Source organism: Rutilus rutilus (genome assembly GCF_951802725.1).
Source record: "Rutilus rutilus genome assembly, chromosome: 19".
Taxonomy (NCBI): domain Eukaryota; kingdom Metazoa; phylum Chordata; class Actinopteri; order Cypriniformes; family Leuciscidae; genus Rutilus; species Rutilus rutilus.
The window spans coordinates 29,157,598-29,183,125 of NC_140232.1; the positions used below are offsets into that span (position 1 = coordinate 29,157,598).

General features: G+C 36.9%; 2 protein-coding genes and 1 long non-coding RNA gene across 8 annotated transcripts in view; 2 read left to right on the forward strand and 1 right to left on the reverse strand.

Annotated features, from left to right (window-relative positions):
- Nucleotides 1-756: 756 nt before the first annotated feature.
- Nucleotides 757-1,866, forward strand: LOC311278480. Its single transcript, XR_014625442.1, has 3 exons — nucleotides 757-895; nucleotides 1,286-1,359; nucleotides 1,600-1,866. It is a non-coding gene; the product is annotated as an uncharacterized lncRNA (long non-coding RNA).
- Nucleotides 1,867-2,248: 382 nt separating this feature from the next.
- Nucleotides 2,249-3,499, forward strand: pierce1 (piercer of microtubule wall 1). The gene is made up of 3 exons (XM_084389359.1): nucleotides 2,249-2,528; nucleotides 2,770-2,848; nucleotides 2,930-3,499. The coding sequence occupies exons 1-3, from the start codon at nucleotides 2,380-2,382 to the stop codon at nucleotides 3,110-3,112; spliced, it is 411 nt and encodes a 136-aa protein (XP_084245485.1). The 5' UTR covers nucleotides 2,249-2,379; the 3' UTR covers nucleotides 3,113-3,499.
- Nucleotides 3,500-3,523: 24 nt separating this feature from the next.
- tjp2b (tight junction protein 2b (zona occludens 2)) overlaps nucleotides 3,524-25,528 on the reverse strand; it is an 84,459-nt gene continuing 62,454 nt past the window's right edge. For 3 of the 6 annotated variants that reach the window (XM_084389354.1, XM_084389356.1, XM_084389357.1), the window contains 16 exons: nucleotides 22,797-22,908; nucleotides 22,069-22,190; nucleotides 21,451-21,514; nucleotides 18,127-18,277; nucleotides 17,490-17,598; nucleotides 14,909-15,128; nucleotides 14,476-14,657; nucleotides 13,486-13,581; nucleotides 12,907-12,986; nucleotides 12,559-12,769; nucleotides 11,985-12,085; nucleotides 9,877-10,098; nucleotides 8,681-8,797; nucleotides 6,802-7,149; nucleotides 5,693-5,778; nucleotides 3,524-4,673 (listed from right to left, as the gene is read on the reverse strand). In XM_084389354.1, coding sequence (XP_084245480.1) covers nucleotides 4,502-4,673; nucleotides 5,693-5,778; nucleotides 6,802-7,149; nucleotides 8,681-8,797; nucleotides 9,877-10,098; nucleotides 11,985-12,085; nucleotides 12,559-12,769; nucleotides 12,907-12,986; nucleotides 13,486-13,581; nucleotides 14,476-14,657; nucleotides 14,909-15,128; nucleotides 17,490-17,598; nucleotides 18,127-18,277; nucleotides 21,451-21,514; nucleotides 22,069-22,190; nucleotides 22,797-22,908 — 2,393 coding nt within the window. In that variant the 3' untranslated portion in view covers nucleotides 3,524-4,501. Of the gene's footprint in view, nucleotides 4,674-4,766; nucleotides 4,846-5,692; nucleotides 5,779-6,801; nucleotides 7,150-8,680; nucleotides 8,798-9,876; nucleotides 10,099-11,984; nucleotides 12,086-12,558; nucleotides 12,770-12,906; nucleotides 12,987-13,485; nucleotides 13,582-14,475; nucleotides 14,658-14,908; nucleotides 15,129-17,489; nucleotides 17,599-18,126; nucleotides 18,278-21,450; nucleotides 21,515-22,068; nucleotides 22,191-22,796; nucleotides 22,909-25,528 lie in introns of all 6 variants that reach the window. The other 3 variants (XM_084389355.1, XM_084389358.1, XR_014625441.1) reach the window with 2 other exon arrangements.

Here is a 25,528-nt window from a genome sequence, read left to right on the forward strand (position 1 = left end):
ATTTTAAAATGCTTTATTTTATATGTTATATATTGTTATATTAACATTTTAGAAACAGATTTATAATTTATTTTTAATCAAACTACGTCAGCTGATCACAGCTGATCATTTGCCAACAGAGGGCGCAATTTTAAATAAAGTAGGGCGTGGAAGTGTTTTTTGTTTTTGTTCTGTGCATGTATTTATATTCATATTAGAGTGGAACAATGTTCTAAACAGTTATTTCAGATTAGTCTAACAATATCGCTTTGTTTAAAGTATTACATCATGTTTTTCTACTCCATTACTGCAGCCCTGGATGGATTTAAAGGGATAGTTCACCCAAAAATTAATTACTCACTGTTCCAAACCTGTATAACGGGGTGGTGTGGCGCAATGGATAAGACACATGCCTTTGGTGTGAGAGACCCGGGTTCAAATCCACTGTGAGACACCAATGTGTCCCTGAGCAAGACACTTAACCCCTAGTTGCTCCAGAGGCGTGCGACCTCTGACATATATAGCAATTGTAAGTCGCTTTGGATAAAAGCGTCAGCTAAATGAATAAATGTAAATGTAAATGTAAATGTATAAATTACTCTCTTCTGCTGAACAAGATATTTTGAAGAATGTTGGCAACCAGACAGTTGACAGTAGCCAATGACTTCCATAGTAGGAAAAAGAATATTATGGAAGTCAATGGCTATCGTCAACTGTTTGGTTACCAACATTCTTCAAAATATCTGAAGTTCAGCTGAAGACAGAAATTCATACAGGTTTAGGTGAGTAGGCTACAACTTGAGGGTGAGTAAATGATGAACTATCCCTTTAACCTCTCAGAATGTATCAGGCACCTCTGAGGGCCACTAAAGAGGACTAATGAAGATTAAGATGGTACTTCTGAAGTCTGCAAAAGGTAAAGTCTGCATAATTGTGTCAAAATTGTACGCGTTTGAAACAATATATATGGTTTAATTTTACAATGTCATGCCTTGATGAGAAGAAAGAAGCCCTTTTAACTGCTTCACAGTCCATTATTACTTTTGGTACGCGCTAGGCCAGACTCAAACTCGTACCGTGAGTAATAATGCACCGTGGCAGTGTGTTTATCAGCGTGGAGAAACTCAAGCCAGGTTTGGAAGCAAATAAATAAAGAGGAAACATTTTAATGTGAATGTTTGCATAAATTAACACTTTGCACTGAACCATGCCCACACCTACTTTCCTTTGGCATTATTCAATTCACTTTTTTTATTTTTATGAAACTGCACTTGCTGATGGACACACTATATTGTTTTAATTTTAGGTTTGAGGTGAAGTAAATTGCATTCGATGACAGAAGTGGAAACTCTGGATAACAACTCAAAATGTTTATCTCGGGTATGCAGCATTACACTTCTGTATGCAGTCTGAACATCTGAGCATCACCTCCAGCAGAAATCAAGAGTTTACCTGGCTATAAATCTAGTTTTACTATTATTTTCTATGTATAAAAACTACTAAATGTTAATGATTTAGAAGTGGTTGTATGATGTCCAAATAACTAAATGTAAAAAATAATAAATTTTGTAAAAAAGCAATGATGGTTGAATCTGTTGTTCTTTTGCCTTTTTTTCCTAGGTTGAGAGGTCCGTGGACGTCTGACAGCCTTCTGCAAACTTCACTGTTCATTATAATCTTTTTGCTTTTGTAACAAAACAGATTCCGTAATCACAGTGTAACATGCAATTGATGCAAATAAGAGAATAGTAATGTGAAACCATGTTTAAATATGTTTTATTAAATAAAAATCATACAAAAATGGTTTATGTTTTTATCCATATTTAGAGCATTTAATGTTCGGTTAAATTTAAATGCAATAAAATATATTTCAATTTTTTTGAGAAAGAGGTTGTCTTGGAGTATTTTTTATGAAAATTTTAGTTTTCACCCAGTAGAAAGGCCTGTTTTTGTTTATACTATATATCGTACTTAAATAAACCCCCGGTTTCACAGACAACGTTTAAGCCTGGTCCCAGACTAAAATGCATATTTGAGCGGTTTTAATTGAAAGCAACTTGCACTGACACAGGCCTATATTAAAATATGTTAGTGCCATTGTTTTGTCTCAAGATGCACACCAGTAATGTTTTTTCTAAGGCACGTTAAAAAGCTACTTAGCCTTAAAAGGCCTATTCCTAGCTAACCCCTGTCTGTGAAACCAGGCCATAGAGGTTTACTTTATAACATGCTGACATCTTTTTCTATCTTTGAAAAACTATTTTGTGAAGAAATGACCAACTAAAGACGGAGCGGAGGCACATGACGTCACCTAGTTACAGTGTTGATAGCAACCGATCGATCACTCGCACTTCTCGCAGGGAATGTCTCTAGAGTGAGCATTGACCCACAACCGGAAACATGGACGATCATTCCGCAGATGAAGGGACAAGGACGGAGCCTGGAGTGTTAGCTAATGATACATTTGAAATAAAGACAAGCGATGTGTACAATATGGATAAAAACGTACCAACTCGCTTTAATAATCCGGAGTGTTTCAGAGGATACAGGTGAGAAGAGTCATGCAGCCGCAGTGCATCATGTGATCTAAATCTGAAATAAATGTATTTATTCTTTCGATCATTCATATGAATATACGAATATATGCTCTTCAGAGGCATAGATGAGGCTAATTAGTATCTATCTATCTAGATAAAATACGTACACTATCATTGGTCCATCTTCATAGAAATAAGTAAATCAAATTATACCAATAACAATGATCCTAATAAGCCTCATTATACTTTTTAGCCAAAAAATGATCAACCATCGGTTCCTAACAACAAATCAAACATACGGAAGCAAAAAACCAACAGTTCATGAAATGCCGGTAAGTATACCTAACGTTACACAGCAATAATTAATAAGATTATTCACACATTAGTATTTACACCCACCGTTTATTTTCCAGACAATCTTTAAAGGAAGTCGTCGGAAGTTTTCTGAGCATCTTCTGAAAACTGGCATGTACAGAGAAAACGGCTTCAACACCGTGCTGGACAAGAGCCGACTCAATGGACCCAACACAACCAATGCGTTTCATGACAGAATCAATTTCCATTATTTATATCATACAGATGGGAAATCTCAGTAAAATACAGTCCATTTATTTTGTATATAACAAAGCAGTCATGCTAATTTGATGCTAGTAGGGGTTGGATTGTCATTTTTCTGTGCAGACATGAATAACTCACCCAAAAATCTTCAATTACTCTCCCTCATGTTTCTTCAAACCTGTATGACTTTCTTTTCTTTTCGGTGAAAACCGAAACCTAAATGTATTTTTTTGTCTGTACAATGGAAGTCAATAGGCTCACATGTTAATTGGTTTTCAACGTTCTTCAAAATGACCTGAGGTGAGTGAATGCTCACAGAATTTTCATTTTGGGTGAACTATACTTTTAATTGAATAAAAATCGATCCATTTCATTTATAGCCTACTGTGTGTGATGGATTCCAAAACACTTCCTGTTTGAATATTAAAAAAAACACACAACTAAGTCAAGAAAGTCAATATAGTTTATTTTATTTGGTGTAGTAGAGTGAAATTCCACAGTAGACCTGAACGTAAAAGTCCAGGGAAAAATTCTCTCGGCGTGTGACCCTCACACACAGTGGAAGCCATCAAAATATAATCCAGAAGCACTTTGAACCAATGCGTGGAGGTAAAGCGGACTAACCTACAATCAAGCATGTTAAAAACGTAATGCAGTGGGGTTGAAATAAGACAAACCGTGACATCGGCAATTCCAATGGCTCGACCCAACCAGCATCCACCTGAATTGTGAAGTGTCCCTTTGGAAACAGAACTCGTTTGTCGTTGCTGTCGCTACACTGAGGATACGGGCGGACGGTATTAAGGGTTTTGGTGTTGACTTTTTCCCTGTTTTTCCTTGGAGCTGTAAGCAGCAAAAATATTGTCCAGAGGGCTGGATTGTCAAGTCCACAAACCTCCAACATTATTCGTAAAGTAAAAGGCACTTCAAAATGTTGTAACAAAATCCAGTGTATTGTCTTACATCATATAACACACATGATCAGAAATGAAGGAATGCAAAGATACTGTAGTATAAACCTTAAAGAGAGTGACGTTTTAAAACAGTTTTGCTTCAGGCTTATAAAAAGAAAGTAACAAAAAGCTGGTTTGTAGCACACGACAGGTTTAAGGTTTTCATGGAGCGAAGACGGGGAGAGAGAGAGTGACTCGTGGCGAGACGTTTCTGTAGCGTTGCAGAAACTGAAAAAATTGCATAGGCAAGAAAACATGGCTCTGGAATCACACAGAAGGAAACAAAACGAATGCAAATGTAAGATTCTATCCACACGGACAGAGAGCTGAACTTCTTTGAAGTGAAAAAGACAAATGTACGCGTGGGAAACTTAAAAGCGAACGGGACTTCCAAAGTCAGCAGCAGCAGTTTTGGTGCAGGGCGGCGCCCCGGTGGAATGGTGAAGCTGTGCGGTGAGCCGAAGCAGAGGAACTCTACAGCTCAGTGTCCTGATACTTTTGTGCTGTGTTGTAATAGCCGCGCTTGGTCTGCTCCGCCAGCTGCTGTCGGATCTCCTCCCCGGGCTCCTCTCCAAGGCCGAGCGGGCGGCTCTCCGTGTATGGCAGCTTGGAAGGAGGCGTCTGGGGCTCTGGTCGCGCGCTGGAGCTGGACATAAAGCAAACGGGGCAAGATCAGTGAAAAATTTAGCGCACTTTTTCACACTGAGAGGGATAAATGAAATGAAATGTACTCACTCACCCTCAAGTTGTTCCAACTTAACACAGAAGATATTTTGAAGAGTGTCGGTAACCAAACAGTTGAGGGGCCTCATTGACTTCTATAGTATGGAAAACAAATACTATGAACATCCATCAACTGTTTGGTTACCGACATTCTTCAAAATATCTTCTTTTGTGTTCAGCAGAAGAAAGAAATTCATACAGGTTTTGAACAACTTGAGGGTGAGTCAATGATGACAGAATTTTCATTTTTGGGTGAACTGCCCCAAATCTGTCCATCTTAAAAAGTGATCATGTCTCTTCAGACTCGGATTAAACCGCTCGATTCATTTGGATTTATTTTACGATGAACCAAAGTGGTGAAAATATATGTCTATGGGGGTGTTTTTAATAAGTCGACAGCATTGCTGAGTATTTTCTCCTTAAAACTGCAGTGAACCAAAGACAGTCTCAAAACACGGTTTGAAATCGCTGGTGTTTCTGACGTCACAAACTACCTTGTAACCAATCAGATCAACGTGTGATCGTCAGTGAGTGGATCTCTGAGCTGGTGTGAGTGAGTGGAGGCGGGGCTAATTTGCATATTCATAGAACCGCATATACTAAATGAGTTTTAGGGGATACAATGATTGACTACAGGGGGACTTTAAGGGTTTGAAATGACACGAGGGTGAGCAATAAATGACAAGATTTTTCATTTTTGGGTGAACTGTCCCTTTAAGGAGCGGTCACATATACTGTTGTTCAGGGTTTCCCCATGCAGATTTCCCAATGAGTTTGAGTTCAAATTTGCTATGTTGAACAACAAAAATCTACTTGGTTTGAAAGTATCTGAACTGTACTTCATACATCGCTACACTATGAACAAATAAATACCATAGACCTTTACCACCCGCAAAATTTCGCTTATGTGAACACACTTTCAGAACAAAACCAAACTCTTACCCGATAGGCTGTGGCCTGCTGTGGTCCAGTTTCTGAGACTTCTTGGGGACGGCATAGATGTCTGGATGTTTCTGAGCAATCTCCACCTGAAAAATGACAATACAGTATGAACGCATCAGAATTGCTTGTATATTTTGGCAGAAAATTAGTCAATCAGATCTGTGGTTTGCTACATGCAATTGGTATTTATAATTTTCTTTTTTAATAAAGAACATTTTTACTATCAAGGTGAATCATCAATACTTCTGGATTGTTTTTCCAGAAGAGTGTAAATTTTGATTTATAATTTTATATTTAATATATAATGTTTTAAATAATAAATATAGAATTTTATTATGAATTTTCATTTATTTTTTTAACTGCTTTAATTAGTTTTTGTCAACCTACCCAGCATATAGATGACTGCACAGCAGTGCTCTTTTAATTTATTTTGTTCTTTTATTTAATTTTTTGTTTTATTATAGCTTTATTAATATTTTGAATTAGCTTTAATTTGTATATTTTTAGTTTTCATGTGAATTTTTGTGTCATTTTTAGTCGTTTCGTTGTACTTTTGTCTTTTTAATTTTTTTTATATTGCTATTTAGGTTTAAATTTATTTTTATTTCAGTTTTAGTTGTAGTTTATTTTAGTTTTTATTTATTTCCAGTTAATAATTTTAGTGCTTTAACTTAAAACTTATTTCAGTTTATTGCAAGGGCAACATTTCAGCTTTATTTCAATTAACATAAATGTTTTTAATAGCTTTAGTTAACCGCAATAACCCTCCAATTAAACAATTTTAAATGTTAATATATTTGTATAGCGTTCAATTTAATGTTGTATATTCTACAATATTTTGTTCCAAAGCAGGTTTACAGACAACAGAAAAAACACAGATCAAAGGAAAACACCAATTTTAAATTAAACAATGAATTAAAAATTCCTACTTAGTAAAACATAGTGATGCACTTTTATTAGCTACTGGATGATGAGTGTAAGGGACACATAAAAGCCATAGCAAATTGTCTTTAATAAATATGCTACTATGCCAACCTAGCATCAGAGGAGACTGACGAGAAGTCGTTGTACTGTTCTTCATGCAAAGCCTAAAGATGCTGAAAACTCACCCTGGCGTTCTGGGCCTCTTGGATCTCCAGAACTCTCTGGTTCCGGGCGAAGTGATCCATCTGCTCGAAGGCCTTCACTTTGCCCCGGAAAGACCTCTGGGAAGGATCGTCGGGACTGTCCCCCAGGGGTTCATTGTCCCGTATCGGGGGGCTGTTTACGAGGCCTCTGGAGCTGCGGGACCCGAAGGTGGGTTTGAGCGCTGGTGGGGGAGGAAGGGGCTTGTTTTTTGCCGGAGAGTCCTGGCTGCGCGGGTGCTCGCTGCTTGCGGGACTGCTTGAACGAGAGTCGTAGTTTCGAGAGGGGTCGTACTGCCCCCGCGACACCTCCACTTGTGACAGCACTTTTACCTGAAAGACATTTGAATATGTGTTTTAGAAAAAAAAAAAAAAAAAAGAGTTTAACTTTTAAAAAAAGTTTTTCAAAGCGTAAGACCCCTTAAAGCCAATTCACACCGCACCGATAAGACAGCATCAGACACTTCGTCAGGTTCTGTCGGATCCCTGTTGGCATCGGTCAGAGCTTGTTTTCGCTGATTGAACATGCTATCAGAATGTCCGAGTGACGTGCTGTAATCTGGTGACGGTGCGGTATGAATTGGCCTTAAAACCACAGTTTAATCCAGTGCTAAAACTGGCTTTTACCTGAGATTTAATGCATCTACTCAGGGTCACCACCGCTGTATTTTCACATTGAGATCCATGATTCCAAACACAAAACCTACAACAGCAACACTACCAGTACAATCTCCAACACTAACTACTAATTGTGCCAGTTGTTCTATAAACACTGCCAAAACACTAAAACGACTATTAACACTTTACAAAAAGTTTGAATTCTTTAACATGAAGTACCATGAACCCGTTATTGTTCATTAATACTATTAAAAATTACTTTCGTTAACTGAAATAAAGCTGAAGTAAAATAAAATAAATATCAGATGAAGTTCTTGGAAATGTTGCCTTTGCAAGTAACTGAAATAAAAAACAGAAAGTACTATAACTGAAATAAAAAAATAAATTAATGTTAAATAGAAATATTAAAAAAATGACAAAAGCACATACAATTGTTACAACTCTAACTAAAATGAAAACCGAAAATATAAAAATAAAAGCTAATTCAAAATATTTATAAATATAGTATTAGACTGGTATATAAATAATCCTAAATAACCCTGTCATGAATTAACAATAAATAATTTCTACATATATCAATACATTTTTAACACATTTAAAGATAAATCAATAGTTAATGTGTTATGAAAAAATATGAATTACAAATAGCTTAATATATAATATATATATATATATATATATATACAAAAAATATATAACATATTATGATAAAAAATAATAACAGATAAAAAAATGCTGTAAAAATTACATTTTAAATTAACTAATGTTAACGAGTTGAACCTTATTGTAAATGGTTACTAACTACTATACATGTATACATGTCTGACACAAATTATCCAAAACAGTTGCTTTCAAGTAATCTACACTAGTTATTACCACAATGTGCCATTGAGCTGCTGCAAGAGGATTCTGAACTGCTGGAAAAATGGTTGCGCCATATCAGGCCGTTCTTCTGCATGAATGCGGGTTCAGTCAGGGGAAGAGTTGTGTTAGTCTGAGAGAGTTTATCATCTTTACTGCAAAGTTCTGAGTCTCTACAAAGTATTAGGAAATGGATGCATGCCACTGCATTACATAATAAAATATCAATGCAACGACATTCCTCTATTTAAAGTGTGGCATAAGTGTCCAAAAATGACTTGTATGCAATTTTAGTTTCCTCTTTTGCCACTAGTCTAATATCTGGTCGATGATGAATGGTGTTTTTAAGAAAGGAAAGCCACTGGGGAGCATGACATGAGCTCACCTTCGCGGGGTCAGGCAGGAAGGTGGACATGAAGGGGGGACTAGCCTCGGTCAGCATCTCTCTGCTGCCCACCCTGCGGATACGACCTCGAATCTCTGGGCTGGACTTCCTGAGGATCTGGAAGGGGGACAATTCAGATAATATAGAAAGACGTCTAGGCAGGGGAATGCATTCATTCATGCATACACACAGAAATGTCTTTGTCTTGGGTTAACAATCTAGCGTGCTTCTGATTTAATATTAACATTCATTCATCCATCCATCCATAAGGTTCCCACACCTTTGTTTTGACCAATTAATATCCATGACTTTTCCAGTCCTTCATGAGGACTAAAGATAAACAGAAAATTCATGTTCATGTCTTGTACAGGCCTTTTAAAACACAATTTTCTTAATGTTATTTTAGTATTATTATATACTGTTACAGTATTTGCTTTTATTTTATATTTTCAGTTTTCATTGTAATTTTAGTTTTTGTACTTTAGTCAATTTTTTTTGTTGTTGGTTTGAGTAATTTATCTATAATCTAACTTTATCTAATATATTTTATTTTATTTCAGCTTCATTTCAATTAACGAAAAGTAAAAAAAATAAAAAATAAAAATAGTTTTTGACTTTTAATAGTTTTAGTGTTAGTTAATGACACTGACATTAATTAACAATCACAACACTTTTCATAACCTTAATAATGACATTTGCAGAATAATCATAATCTGTTACCCTGGCTGTTACGTAAATATTTAGTGATCAGTAATGTTGTAGTTCCAACATCTAACAGAAGGGGGCAGAAGAGTCTGCGTTTTGCATTTACATATACTCTGAATGTTTTTTTCTTTGAAAGCATGAATTCCACATGATTTGCCATGTAAACTCATTGTCATGCACTTCTTGCACTTGCAGCAGGTAATGCATGCATGACAAGTGTGTGCTGGCGTCTTATGCTCAATATGAAAATGTATTTCCTTGCTGGCTTGACCTCTGCTGTCTTTCTTTTAGCACACAGCTGACTTTGTGCTGATCTAGGCAACTGTGAGGGATGCCGTCGCAGCAAGCGTGTTTAAGTGTGTAGATGTCATGCAGTTCACCATCACTGTGAGGGATGCATGTGTCCATATGTCTTCGGCCATGATAAACAGCCATCAATGTTTTGGAATTAGTATGCATGCGTGAGTGTGAAAGTGTGCGCATATGCTAACCTCCTCTGGCATGACTGGCTCAGAGGAACGGCTAATGGCCGACACCCGCTGGCGGTCGAGTGGTTCGTCCGCTTCGTTATCTGTGTAAGTCCCGCCCTCATCCGCCGTGTCTTCGTAGTCGCTGGCCAGCCGGCTGTCCATGCTGAGATAGTCAGCGCTCATCGCCGAGAGATACGACATGCGGTCGTCGTGAACGTCAAGGTCCCCCTCCGTCCCGTCCAGCTAAAAGAGACACATGATGGATCTTGTGTACAGAGAGGAGTGAAAACAAACGAAAACACAAAAACAAAACAGAACGAAAGCTGTAGAGCACCACTGAAGAATGATGAACAGTAAAAGCACAGAAAAACAGGAGGAACGTCTACCATGATTTTCAGAAAAGGAAGACATGCATTAGCAGGTAAACTATGGGTTTACTGTAGCTATAAGGGAAACATTGAGGAATACTGGGAAAGATAAAGTGGGAAAATGTGAAAGTAAAGAGATGCTGTAAAATGTTGCATTAAAGTTAACATGAAACCATAATGGATTTTTTAATGCACAATCCTGGTTATAATGTACTGCACATGATTCATCTTGAGTTAACATTTTAGATAAAAATATATTACTATTTTTTTTAAAGGGGTCATGAATTGAGAAATCAAACTTCCCTTGATCTGTTGACATATAAGAGGGCCAAAACAGTCCAAAAACAGCTTTTACTTGTTTCAGATTTTGACACATTATTACGTCATAGTGCGACGAAGAAGATCAACACCTACTTCTACATCATTGCCTCTTAAGCCCCGCCCACCGATTCGCACGTGTCATGTAGTAGTGAATATGAGACAGATGCGAACACAGGTTTACTCCAGCAACAATGTCGTAACACAGAACTATGATATGTACTGAGTATTTATACTGTAGCACCGCAGTCAAACTGAATAGTTGTGATTTGCTGTTTTTTCTTTTGCTTCGGCATTATATACGGGATAAAGAAAAAGGCACGTAGAGAACGCTGCTTTTATTATCGTTTTGATCCCATTCGCTGTAATCCTGAATAAAAGCTTCAGGAAAGCGACATCATCTGTTTTGTCATCAGTACAACATGTTTCATTTTATTTAAAACACGAGACCGCAAACGATAATGTATACGTTTTTCACTTCATCGAAAAGGATGAACTATGAATAGCGTATAAGAACGACAGTGTGACAAACAATGGTACATTCATTCATAATTCAGTTCACACAAAATTGTCAATTATAACTCCAAGTACTTACTGATTGTAATATGCACAACTGTTACCCGATTATAGCAGTGGGCGTAAACTTCCGAGTCTTGAATACGGCACGCCCATCAAAACGAAGTGTTTGAAAGAGAGGGTCAAAAACAGGATGGAAAATATCTTATCACTTCTAAACTAGGATGTTTTTTTACTGTAAAAATCTTGATAACAATGTGAGTGGACCTCAGAGAACATTATAAAAAAAAAAAATGCAGTTCATGACCCCTTAAATACCTTCAATTGAAATCATTGGTTTTATTTAGTCTCAATATCACAATTAAGTAAATGTGGTGAGTTTATTGTAAAAATTTAACTACTTTTGTTTTGAAGGGATGTTGGCAGGTGTGAAATATTTTAGATGTTTGCTTATTTAGTCTGTTTCTAACTTTAGCTCTTCATTTTCCTTTGCATTCTTCTTTTACATAATAGCAAGAAAATTGTATTATTATTATAAGTTATAATTTTTATACTATTTTTATATTTTGTATACTATATAACATTATAATGTATTTATTATTACAAGCTATAATTTGTATTTGCATTACATTATTGTATTACATAATTGTATTATTTAGTTATTGTTATTAGAATAAACGTTTTTACAAGTTATAGACTAGTGATACTGCATAACAGAACTGACCACTGCAAAAAAAAAGTTCTCTGATTTGAATGATTTCAGTGATGTCCTGCTTTTATTCTTTTTGTATATACAGTTTCACAGATATACATCAGATGGCAGAAGTCAAATGGGTTGTAAACAGTGTTTCATGTTGACTTTAAGAGAAGGTTTTGTTTCAGAGTGGATAGAAGGTGATGGAGAACTATAACGTCCATTGTTTTTACCTTCCCCTCCGAGACCCACACAGCGTGGGTCTGCTGGTCTCGTATGGTCTCCTTCAAACTGCCGTACCAGGCATCATTAGCCGAGTTCAGATCGATAACAGCTAACAGTCCGATGGGGGAGGGAGCGAGAGAGAGAGAGAGAGAGAGATAGGAAATCAAAACATTTCGATTTGGGTCAACTGTCTCTAGGTTCAACTTGATCTATTTATCTCACTGTGTTTCCGTCAGCTGCTTTCAATCATTTGGTGATTTTCGAACTGGAATCTGTGTCAAAGTCAGTTTTCATTGATACGTGGCAATCACAATATTTGATATCTACTCTTTACTGCACTTCCCCTGAATTCAGTATTTAAGCATTTACAATAAACAGAATCATATTATAATCTGCTTGCTCATGCTAAACTCGCCTCCACAATGCTACAATGCAAAATAATGCTAAAGAAAATCTTTAATTAAATAAAATAAATGTACATTTTCACAAAATAACCTTTCAGAGAGAAAGTCAGCAAAAAGTGAGCAAGCGAGCAAATACTGACAGCTTTTTATACGAGGTGTCTGGACCCCCAGGACTGACCGGTAAACAGGTGTGAGCAGGTTTTCCTGAGCTTCAGAGCCTGATCGTAGAGTTTGCGGGCACTGCGGTTAGAGCTGGGGATGACTCTCTGTCTCATCGCCTTGACCCCAGGTTTGCTGTCCGGGCTGAAGAGGATGACTATGGGGTACCACTGCGTGTAGTTCAGGGTGTCCACAGCTTTAGGAGTGACGTCCAGGAGAGCGTGCTTGTCCTGCATCAATGACAAAATGGGTCAATGTAGGTTAAATGTACAGTACAAGGCATAAAAGTACATTCATATAAATGACTCTGACTGAAACAAAATAATGCAAGTTTTGGTTATTAATTTGTGCGTGATTACACAATTACCTGTTCGATGATCTGTCGAATAGTGTTGAGACGAACCACCCCAGAGGATTTTTCCGACCCCGCATCTTTGGGTTCTGTTTCTGATGTGCCATTGGACAAAAACAACAAGCATAATCAACAACGGTAGCTAAAGCGCTAACATTTTAGCTTAAAGTCTAAAGCTGATGTCACACCAAACTTTATAATATATCCATATGCATACAAAGTTTATATTCATGAAGAATGGCTAGACATTTGATCAACACAATCTAAATTAAACTTAGACTTAAAAATAAATCAAACATGTTTCACATGTGTGCAAGTTTAAAAACTTCAATTGAATTATTAATACAACTTTGTATTATTTTATAATGAAATGTATGTATTTATATAATATTTCATTAACATATTTTATATTTAACATAAAAAATGTGTTGTCATTTAAATTAATAATTTTGTATTATTCCAAACAGAAATTCAAAGCATGACATATCAGGTTGTTAGTGTTCATTATGGTGTCTGAAATAATTTTGCATGCTTAAAATCTAGTGTGACAATCCCGTTATTGATGGTATCACAGAGACAGTCTCATGAACTCACTGGCAATTACAAACTGGTCTGGAAGCTCAGAGGCCAGTTTTTCACTGGCAGCATCAGCGATTGGTCCAAACAGCACAACCGGCCTTCGGAACCCCGCTATGGGAGGAACACAAGGTTTACAACAAGGATTTCACAGTCGAGGTAATCTGTTTTAGCCTGACTAAAGTACAGAATGGCTTCTGTTAATGGTAATACACACTCCTTTAGCTATGTAAATAGGGTTCAGAGAGGATTAAGGAAGAGCCTTGACTGATGATCCAAAACAGCCTTTTTCAAATTCTTGACTGTGGGCTTCTGCCAAATAAATCATGATGATTTTATTAGGTAATTTTTTTTTGAACAGCGTGTAGGGAGCAATCTCTCTCAGTGATGAGCCCATTTTTCAAACATATTAAAATTTTCTCAGCTGCACAGACTTTCATTAGGCCGGTCAGCTCAGAGATTTGACTAATGTTGTGTGTAAGAAGTCATCTTATTGAGAAAGTGTATGACCCTGGATCACAAAACCAGTCACATGTCGCACGGGTATATTTGTGGCAATAGCCAACAATGCATTGTATGGGTCAAAATTATCGCAAAATTTATTTTATGGCAAAAATCATTAGGATATGAAGTAAAGATCATGTTCCATGAAGATATTTTGTACATTTCCTACCATAAATATATAAAACATTTAGTTTTGTGAGTGGATGCAGCACAATCTTTATCATAAATAGACAACTTTAAAGGCGATTTTCTCAATGTTTGGATTTTTTTGCACCTTCAGATTCCAGATGTTCAAATAGTTGCATCTCAGCCAAATATTGTCCTATCCTAACAAACCATACATCAATGGAAATCTTATTTTGTTTAAGAAATCGTATCAGCTTGCAGATTATGTATGAATCTCAATTTAAAAAAAATTAACCCATGTGACTGGTTTTGTGGTCCAGGGTCACATATACATACACATATATTTATATATATACACATATATACATACACACACACCTTCTCTCAGCACCACCCTCTCATAGGCAGGGAATCGTGTGGCGACAGCAGCAGAATTTTCCTCTCGGCTCTTCCGCAGGTCTTTCTTCTTGGCCGCCCTCTGACCACGTAGTCTCCAGAAGTCGGCTCGGTCACTTCCTGAGCCCTTATGTGTGTTCTGGACATTTGCCATCTGCTCCGCTCTGATCGGCACAGGAGCAAGGGTTATGAGTAGAAAAAGAGAGAGATAGATCATTATAGACTAATGATTTGTGCATATGTGCAAAGTCTGCTATCGGGTTTTGTCCTAGATACAATTTTTTTTTAAATAATTCAATTCAATGTTTGATCTATTTTCGGGTTAAAGGCTTAAACACAGTTTAGCTTCAGCATAGTTTGACATATATAGCTTTTAATCTCAGGCAAAGATTTGTCCATCCTTTTCCATTCTCACCTGCTCTTGTTGGGAATGATGCCCTTCTCCAGCAGCTGGTTGAATTTGCCCAAGCGGATGGCCAGCCAATTTCCCAGTTTGCCGTCGTATAAGGTGTCCACCACCTTGAGGATCTCTCCCCGGGAGAAGGCGAGACACTGAGGCAGCTCCTTCTCATACTCAAAATGAGTCCGGATGAAAAACGAGTCCCCTCGACCGGATACCAAGATGTCTTCATAAACTAGGACACAACACAGAGACATAAGCTCCCAATCATGCCTCAGACTCAATGTTTTGGGATTAATTTAAAGTGCATGTAATTGCAATATGCATCAGAAGAATAAGACTAATTCAAATAAATAAAAATGGAAAAATAGAATAAATAAATAGATTAATAAGTGAATCTATCTAAAATAAGTAAAAATCAAAAGGACAAATAATATATATAAATAAAGAGATGCACAAAATATAAATAGATAAAAATGAAGGTTTAGGAACCACTGGCATTATTGGAGATTGACTGAGTTGTTGTACTGGACATGTTGGTGCTCAGCAACCCAAATCTGCGAACTGGAAGGTCATGACGTGCCTAACTTCAGGGTCTGACTGTCAGCTGCATAATCGATGGAGATATGCTTCAGTCTATCTGTATATGTGTGGAAAATTACTATGTTTATCTATTTTTAGCCAATGAGAATCATTCAACCTGAAGCAAGGACGTAGCTTAGACCGTGATGAAGGGTATAACGGCTGTGATCTTTGTAACTGTAACGGGGCGGCCTACGAACTCCAGTGTGAGTCTTGAAGCTGACTTCTGCTGATGAAACTGCAAACTATCTTCAGTAAATCTTTTCTTTAATTTATTATAATTCTGACTCCGGGGCTTCATTCATCACATCTGGTTCTGGGTCTTTGAATGTAAAAACCCTTACAAAACAAACAAATAAAATATATAATAAGACAATAAAATATAAATAAATACAAAATTAATTAATAGATAAATTATAAACAGATATAATAAATAAATAAATAGATAAAAATGAAAATCATAAATAAATACATTAATTAATGTGATTTTCAGTCTACCAATCTCTCACTCTCTCCAAAAGTAATGCTGTAAATGAATTCTGTAGGTGAATCAATTTCCTTCGTGAATTTTAAATGGGTGATTCAGTGTCATTTAAGGATAAAATGAACAGCGGTCAGAGTTCCTCTAGTGGTGCCGTCACCCTCTTGATTAAATCTCTGACACCACATCTGACTCGGCTCAGACCAAATGAGCTTCAACCCCTGACAGTGCCAGTCCTCGCTTTCCCATGAGACATCCACACCGAGGAGAGACGGAATGAGAGAAATAGACATGAAGACAGGGAGTGAATGCGCTGGAAGGATGGCATGACAGCAGAAAAGGAGAGATAGAGCAGAGAGAGTAGTGTCAGTTCCAACAGTAGGGGTCACTGCTGACGTCCCGCTGTCTTGCGACGGGATTAGGAACTTGTTTTTGGTTGGACTTTTTTCTGAAGGTTTCTCTGCTGGGGTTGAACCAATAAACATTCAGCACAGGGGTTCATTTACTTCCTCACATAACAGGCAAGAGAAAGCACAGCTCACAAACATGAAAAGCAAGATTCTTGCATGTTTGTACACGTGCGCGCATGACCACACTTGACACGGCGGTCCCTGGAAAAGCCAAAACTGGCTACAACTGGTTTTGTACTGATGAGCAACAAGCCGAGGCCTCTCAACAGACTTTGTGTGTATAGGGGGAAGGGAAGAATGAAGAAAGAGCACTTCGGGGCCTGTTCACACATACAGAAATGTATTAATAGTTGCTAGTCCTACTGTGGGATGCTCTAATGTAGGGCCCAAAAAAGTACTAAAATATAATTAAAAAAATATTATTATTATTATTATTATTATTTAAAATGTGTAGTAAGTAAATGAATGAATGAATGAATGAATGAATAAATTAATTAATAAAAGGTACATAGAATTGTACTGTATTTTTGTACTGTAATATGTACCAAGTGTTTTAGCCTAACTCCAGTAATGACTGTGGACCACGGCTATTATCGTTAACTAAAGCTAAAACTAAAACTACTGAAAACATTTCTGTTCATTGAAATAAAGCTGAAATAAATAAAAATATTAGTTAATAACTGAAATAGATTCAGTTGAAACACTAACCCACGGTTTCACAGACAAGGTTTAAGCCTAGTCCCAGACTAAAAATGCATGTTTCAACTGAAAGCAATTTGCACTGGCATATCTTGAAATATGCGCATGCCTTTGCTTTAATCTAAACCCTGTCTGTGAAACCAGGCCTATAATTAATAATAATAATAATAATAATAATAATATTGAAAAAGCAAATTAAAATAAATTAAACCTAAACAGCAATATTAAATAAAAAAAAACAAATAAAATGATAAATACACATAAAAATTTAACTAAAATAAATATGAAAAATAAAAATATAAAAATAAAAGCTAATTCAAAATATTCATAAAACTAAAAACTATAATACAACTAAAATAACACTGCTGTGGTTTTGTGTTTAATGTGTGTAGTGTGAGCAAGGCTCATGTTCTCTTGCTCTCACCCTCAGTTTTATTCTGTGCCAAAATGGTCACGACCTCACCCCGCGGGATCTCCAGCAGGAACAGCACGGCCTCCTCTCGCACAATGCCCCGAAAATCAACATTATTCACCTTTAGGGAGAGACAGATAACACGCACACACACATACAGTTGAAAAGGAAATGTGGCATATGCAAATCAAATTCAAAGCACATTCTCTTCGCCTAAAAGGATCTTGGAAAACTGTACATGCATATACATATAATGTTAACTTAAGGACCTCTCCCCAAACCACATAGGCTTTTTCTGAAAAATACCATATAATAAGCATAATAAGGTTAGCTAATCATAAGAGATGTAATTTACAATCATTACATTTAAAGATACAGTAAAAAACCCACAGCTTGTTTTATTCTAAGGGTCGAAGAGAACATGGAAAAGGGTCATAAATAATTCAATTACAATTGTTTATGATGCAGAAAACCTCAACTAATATTATGAGTGAACCTCAGGAAAAAACGATATATCAGTGTTCAATGGCTGGCACTTTCTTACAACTCCATGAATAAGACCCTGTTATTATTAATTATGATGTTATATTCTGATTCGTACATTAGTAAGCCATTTCAGCTGATGTCAATAGAAATGTTGATTTTGTACCTTCATGATCTGATCCCCCACGCGGAGACCCTCCTCTTCAGCCGGACTGCCCTCCTGCACTCCTGCTATGAATATTCCCACATCATTTCCTCCAGCCAACCTCAGTCCAACACTCTCTCCTTTCTGAAAGCTCACCATCACTGTGTTGGGCCTAAAAAAAAGAGAGCGAGGGTTAGGTATTTGCTAACATCTTAATGCATATGATTCATTTTAATAATTAATATATATTGTACACTCTCAGAAAAAAATGGTACAAAAGCTGACACTGTGGTGGTACCTTTTCAAAAGGTACACCTTTGTACCTAAAGAGTGCATTTTAGTCCCTCAAAGGTACATATTGGTACCAAAAGTGTACATATTAGTACCTAAATGGTACATATTAGAACCCTTTTGAAGGGTACTGTCCCAGTGACAGCTTTTGTACCTTTTTTTCTGAGAGTGTATCTATACAGTATATATATATATATATATATATATATATATATATATATATATATATATATATATATATATATATAAATAAAAATAAATAATATAATATAATATAATATAAATTAAAATAGTAAAATAGTAATTTAATGAATTTATAGAAATTATAGGTAAGTTATAATGTTGACTCGGCAGCCATTGTGTTACCATACATTTTCTTACTATTTTTATTATTTGAAATAATTTCATTCTGAACTGCAAGCTGACAGACTCCAAATGTATGTTAATCACACACACCTGCCAATTCACTACTGTTCAAAGTTTTATTTTTTGAAAGAAATGTATACTTTTATTCCGGAGGATGCATTACACTGACCAAAAGTGACAGTAAAAACATTTATAATGTTACAAAGTTTACAAAGGGAAAGTTCCCTTCTGACCCAAAATATTCATTTTAATTAGATTAGTTTAAGATGGTACAATCTTACTTTGTCTGATAGAAATGTTAACACAAGAAATGCAACAGGAACCCGTTTAATAGAAAGACCCCCAAATAAGATGTTTGGAAAAAAACATACTGAGGCTTATAAATGATCCCATTTCCATTCATCCTTTCCAAACACACCAAAAACCAAATGCACTGTCATGTCTTGGTCTCCAGCTGAAAGCACCTCTCTCATCCTGTGCTCAGGTAAAAACAAACTCTGGTCTCTAGTCTTAAAGCAAAGCGTCTCTGTAAGCAAGTGCAGAACACGAAAATAACCTCTCCCAGTGGATACGAGCAGCAGCAGACTGCCTCTTCCTCATGAATATGGAGGAGCTGACGGAGAGGATGATTAAAAGAGAGAGAGAGAGAGATTGCAGCAGGATCCATCTCGTCTGAGGCTGTGATGCAGATGACCCCCCATCTCGGTTTCATTTTCTGTGCTTTTTCTTCCTGTCCGCTCTTCCACCAGTGTGACAGTTTAAACATATAGTTCACCTCAATATTAAAGAGTCAATACTATGCCATTGCAAAGTCTTGATTTTGTTTTTGGGGACTACTAAATAACACATTATTTTACATTGCTGCAGCATCTCTCTTCACAGTCTGTCAGTAACACTCTGTTTAGATCCTGTCTCTTTTTCTGCTGCGTTCATACTGTCAGTCCAAATCCGATTATTTACGCATCGACTGGAATCTGATCAAAAAGTATTGACGTCCACATTGTGTATCTCAACTGTTCAGATCAATGCCGCTCTTTTGTTTTTCGGAATATCTGCATTGGTTTCTATGGCAATGATGTTACGTTGGTAGGTAGGCATACACCAAAAACAACAACCACCACTGCAACATGGAGGGGTTTGCAATTCAGATGTTGTCTTATTTACAACATGACAAGAATATGTAGCCGCTGCGCTGCACTACTGCGTCTTCTGAAGCAGCGGCAGAAACTGAGGCTGGAATGAGTGGCTTTATTTCACGCTGCCGTCTCCGCTTGTTTCAAAACACGTCTCCGTTATATTGTCATTTTCTGCTCATCCGGCACTTTGCAACAACACAACCTTGTTTCTACAGCAACTGTCAGCATGTTTTCTATAACAACGTCTGACGCTTACATTTTTCGTGGCTTGAGAAAGTCACATAAAAACCACACGAAATCCGATCAGAGCAGTCCGGCTGAAACAGATTTCCAGAAATTCAATCTGAATAGGATTTCAACCAACATATGAATGTAGTTAAAAAAAAAAAGGCATTTCACGTGATTTTTGGCCTTTCACACTTGTCTGATAGGATTTCAATAGGATATGCAAAAAACTGGACTTGGACTGACAGTCCAGACGTAGCCTATGAAACCCCTTCTTCCGAAAAGTGCAATGTGCTCTGATTGGTCGGCTGGATCAATGTATTGCGATTGGTCAACCGCTTCCAACTTGTTTCTGAAATGTCACCTTAGTTTCAGCACACTACTAATGCAACTCAACCAGGCGTCGGCCCCTTTTTTGCTTATGCCTTGGGCGGGAATTATTTAAATGAGGAATATTGTGGCATGTACGTTTCCAGAAGAAAACTCATGACTGCAATCAAGGTGTTTCAAGGAGTTCAGAAACAGTGCTTAGTGATATAGAGAATAGCTCCCTTTGGAGTGACTTTATGATTTGTAACTTTGCAGACCTTTTTCATGTTCAAACAGCAACATTACACACTAGAGAAAGTTGAAAAAGCATAATAGGTCCTAATAGGTAACAATAATAATAACAAATAGGATAAGAATGTTTTTTTTTGGGTGAGGTGAACTGTTACTTTAAAAACACAGATATACAGACAAACAGCTACAGACTAACAAGTGCGCTGGTGCTTTTGGAGCGTTGGTCTGTATAATGCGTAGGGTTGTGCGATTAATCGAAATTGAGTTTAGATTTCGGCTTCCAGCGATTATGAAAATGAGATAATTGAAATAAACAATTATTATGCCTCATTCCGTTCCTAAATGGCTAAATGGTCAAATACATGCAAAAATATGTCAATGCTGGGCAAAACCCAGTCGGTAATGTCTTAAGTAAATATAAACTGTTGGGAGAAAATAGAATGTGTAGAGAAAAATTAGTATCAAGAATTGTGAAATTGCACTGGTTTTTAAAATTTAGACATCACAGCAACCTTATTTCCAGTAAATAGATAAATTATGACCAAAATAATTGTGATTATGATTTTTGCCGTAATCGAGCATCCCTACTAATGTGTGTGTATGTAAGATGAGTGTGTGGTGATTGAACTCCAGCCCTATCTACAGATCTAAACACAGCCCTCAGTGAGTCCTCAGGTTTATAGCTAGTGAATAAGATCTTAGTTCAGTGAATAAGATCATGCGTGAGGAGGGTTGAACCTGCGGGTTATTCACAGCATCCACTCACCCATAAATGGCTTCGTCCTCTGGGCTCGGTCTCAGCAGGATCTTGGGTGTTGTCTTTAATGCTGCTGCACATTGAATACAAAATTATTTAGCATCAGTTTAATTCTGAAACAACTGCAAGCAGACAGACCTGAGAATTTAAATCATAAATACACTACGGTGCAATAAATGCAGTCTTGGTGAGGATAAGAGACTTCTCCCAAAAACATTTAAAAAAATCTTACTGACCCCAAACTTTTGACCGAACCATGCATTTATGAAATAAATAAATAATGTTCTTATGACAATGCAATTGTGTAGCAGTTTTCTTTGCATACTAGTGACAATTTTGGTGACAAATTTAGTTACTCTAAATAAACTAGAAAGTTTCACAGAGGTAAAAGTCAGAAGTAATGACAGATGTTTTCTTTTGTAAGAGTTTTGGTGATTTTTGAATCACTAACATCCGTGAACCTACTGTATGTAATGCTGCAGTTTCTTTCTAACAACGTTTCTGACGACCATTAGTCTGGTTTTATTTGGTCAGCAAAGCCAATTATACTCTCATTTGACAATTGACAAGTATTGCTAATCCTCTGCTAGAGGGATATGAGGGATATACAGAGAATCATGTTCCTACGTGGTGGTGGCTCTTCTTCTTGAGGTTCTGCTCTCTCCTCCTGGACTGGAAGCGGCTCCTCTGGAGTTTTGTAAGGAGAGGATGTTACAGCGGGCTTTGCGAGTCTGCTCTGAGGGTCCTCCCTAAAAATAAACACAACAACAGATAAATTGCAGTTTTGATCTGACAGTTTCTGACTGAAAATATGCATTCCACTAACATTAGACAATTGCTGCTGAATGTCTTGAGCTAACAAATCACTCTTTGTGAAATATTCTGACTGAAAGGTGCATTTGCACTGTCAAAAAAAAAAAAAAAAAAGGCACTTAGTTTGATACCCTATAGTTATAACTGTTTATATATATTTACCTGCAGTAAATGCAATTATTCATTTTGAAAAACGCTGGTTTCCAAACAACATTGGACCGCTTAATGACACTAATGACGCTATTGCCTTTTTTTTAATTGAAATTTATCTCATACTGTATGAAGTTTGCATCATTATCGTCCAGTTTATTATTTTGAAACTCTGTATTGTATGAAGTGCTATATGAATAAAGGTGACTTGACTTTCATTGCAAGGATAAAAAGCGCACAGGAGATATTTGACTAAATATCTTTGTGTTAGCCAATTTTCTAGTTTTGGTGAACTATCCCTTTAAATGTCCAAATACCTTTTAGAGCTACTGTATTATCCATCCCTAATGTGTGTTGAAAATATCTAGAGCTGATCTTAAAGCGGTGCGCACCTGGCATTCTCTCGCGCTGCGTCATTAGAAGAGTGTGAGGAAAGGTCAGATTGACGTGACCTTTGGTCATCTTGAGGTGAGTAGGAATGGTAAGACTCCATCTCAGAAATATCTGAAAGAAACAAAAGTCTACAATGAGAAGCGAAGGACTTTCCTTCCATTAGTTCTGGACAGAAAAGAGACGAGGCCCAGAAGAGACAGAATTAAATGGACCCACAACCACAGAGAACGAACCACCATGTTACTGTCGACTTGGTGTTAATTTGCCAAGATCTGCCCCGTTATAACAATCATTTCTGTTTATATTCTGTGATTTTGACCACAGGATATCCAAGCCTTTTTGACCCAAATCATGGTGATTTACAATGCCAACATGACTCAAATGTCCAGAATTTTATGAAGCTTTCATGAAGAGACTAATAGCAGTGTTATACAGAGGCAGAAAGTGTGTTGGACAGGTGTGATTAATCTTTAGGAACTGAACACCCTGAGAAAGGTAGAGAAAAAGGACAGACAGGAAGTGACATCTACAGCAACTGCCTTGGAGAGCAGAGATGTGTGCAGAAGCAGCTAGTGCTTGCATTCATTAAAGATACTTTGAAAGTTAGAAGAAACAGTTCACCCCCCCAAAACAAGAAAATAAATAACATAATTTACTCAACCTCATGTCATTCTAAAGCTGTATGACTGACTTTCTTCAGTTAAAAGAGATTTTGAAGACTTTGAAGAAGTCTTTACCGATTCATTTTTGAGTAGTTAACTAATCGTTGTTGCAACCAAATCACAGAGTCAGTAAAACAACCTTGATCAGTCCGATTCGTGAATGAATCATGCAGTATAATACTAGTTCAATCAGTCAATTAACAGATTATCATTAAATAATCATTTAAGTATTGGTCTGACTCATTATTGTATCATTGTCACAGTTGTTGTATAGAAAATATCTGACCAAATATTCTTCTAAATATAAAAAATATATTTATATTGACATGAGGGTGAACTATTCCTATAATGTCTCCTTTTAGAGCTCTACATTGTCCAGGGAAGTTAAGAATTATTTGAGAACAAGTAAAACCACCAAGACGCAGAGCAAGGAAAGTGAAGCAACGCCCTGAAAGAGAAAGCAGGACAGAAGTAGTGACGGCCGGGGAAAAAGAAAAGAGTTACTGTGTGGTCTGCTGGTGATCTAAGTGCATGTCCAGTGCATTAACAGAACTCCTCTCGCTCTTCTGAGCGCCGCTGGTGGGCGTACGGTACGCCATGCCTGTCCTGCAAATCTACAACACACTCCATCCATAACAGAGCAAAAGGACACTGCCGCCCACCTGCTTCAGAGCTCAGCGGGATAATGCTTAGAGCTAGCAGAGTAAACGGACACAAATATGATCCCAGCACTGGCTGTAGATACAGTATTCAAAAAAATTGCTAACATTTTTTACTCAGGAAGGGCAGAAATCTGCAAGTGATACAGATGTTTGATACTACAGTGGGGTCAAAAAGTCTGAAACAACAATGAAATCTGGGAATCAAAATTTGATTTAAACATGAAAATAAACAGAATGTTTAAGGGTTTTTATATATTTAAAACCACCAAAACACAAAAAAGGGAGGAAAAGTGATCTATATTTTTGTTTTAGTTTATATACACACACACACACACACTCACTCTGGACAACTAACAATTGACAACTAGAAAGTGTTCAAATACTTTTTGTTACTTTTTTTTGTGAAATTAAACGAGTGGCTTTTATCCTCTATGTTTACATGCACAAATTGTCCTCGATCCAAATTAAATTCAATCCGACGACAGATTCCAAATGTGCTGTTCACATGTTCCCTAAAATCTGCAGCACAATTAAAACGTTTACATGCATGTTACATTTGTTCTGAATTCAATTTCTGAGCATGCCGTTCAAGAGCGGCATTAAGTGTCACGTTATCTTAAGAACAAGAAGCTTTCGAGTTCTGTCAGCTGATTAAAGAAGAAAGTCGATTCGGCATATCACCTCAGTGTGTATCTAGCTTTTTTGCTTTTATAACATATCTAAAATGATCCCCCCCCAAAAAAAGCTTTCTTCTCATGTTGCTAAATTTATTTAAACGGAAAATCAGAAGCAGGATCCCAACATCTTAATTTATTCAGATCAAGCTGAAATTGCTTTTTTTTCCCCCTAACTGTTCTGTACTTGAGGGATTTTCATTCCGATGGGCTATCGGTCAGATTATTTGCGGATTATTAGTCTGCATGTAAACACAGATTCAGGAGAACATCAGGGCGGATCAGGGAGCTGGTGTTTTCCAGGCGTGTTTCCATCTGTTGGGTGGGGATGAAATTACAGTCTGTCTCTTACGAGGGGGAGGACAAACCACAGAGTAGAGACAGCTGCGGTACACTCCCCCTGACTACAACCCAAAACAGCACGGCCAGGACTGGATTTAGTCCGCAGCGCTACTGTGACAACACATGCAGAGCAACAGAGAGAATGAAAGAGAGCAAACACACATACATACATGCAAAGACTAGCTAGACCCTAGGGCTGGGCGATATTGCATTGACCATATTTGATATTGCAATATTCTGGGGGAAAAACTATACATATATATTATAAAAATAACAACAACAACAAAAAAATACCTCTAAAGCATTTTTTAATCTTAGTTAATTTTAATATTTACTAATACATTATTGAAATCACTAGTTGTATCTGTTAATATAATATAATGGACCTGAG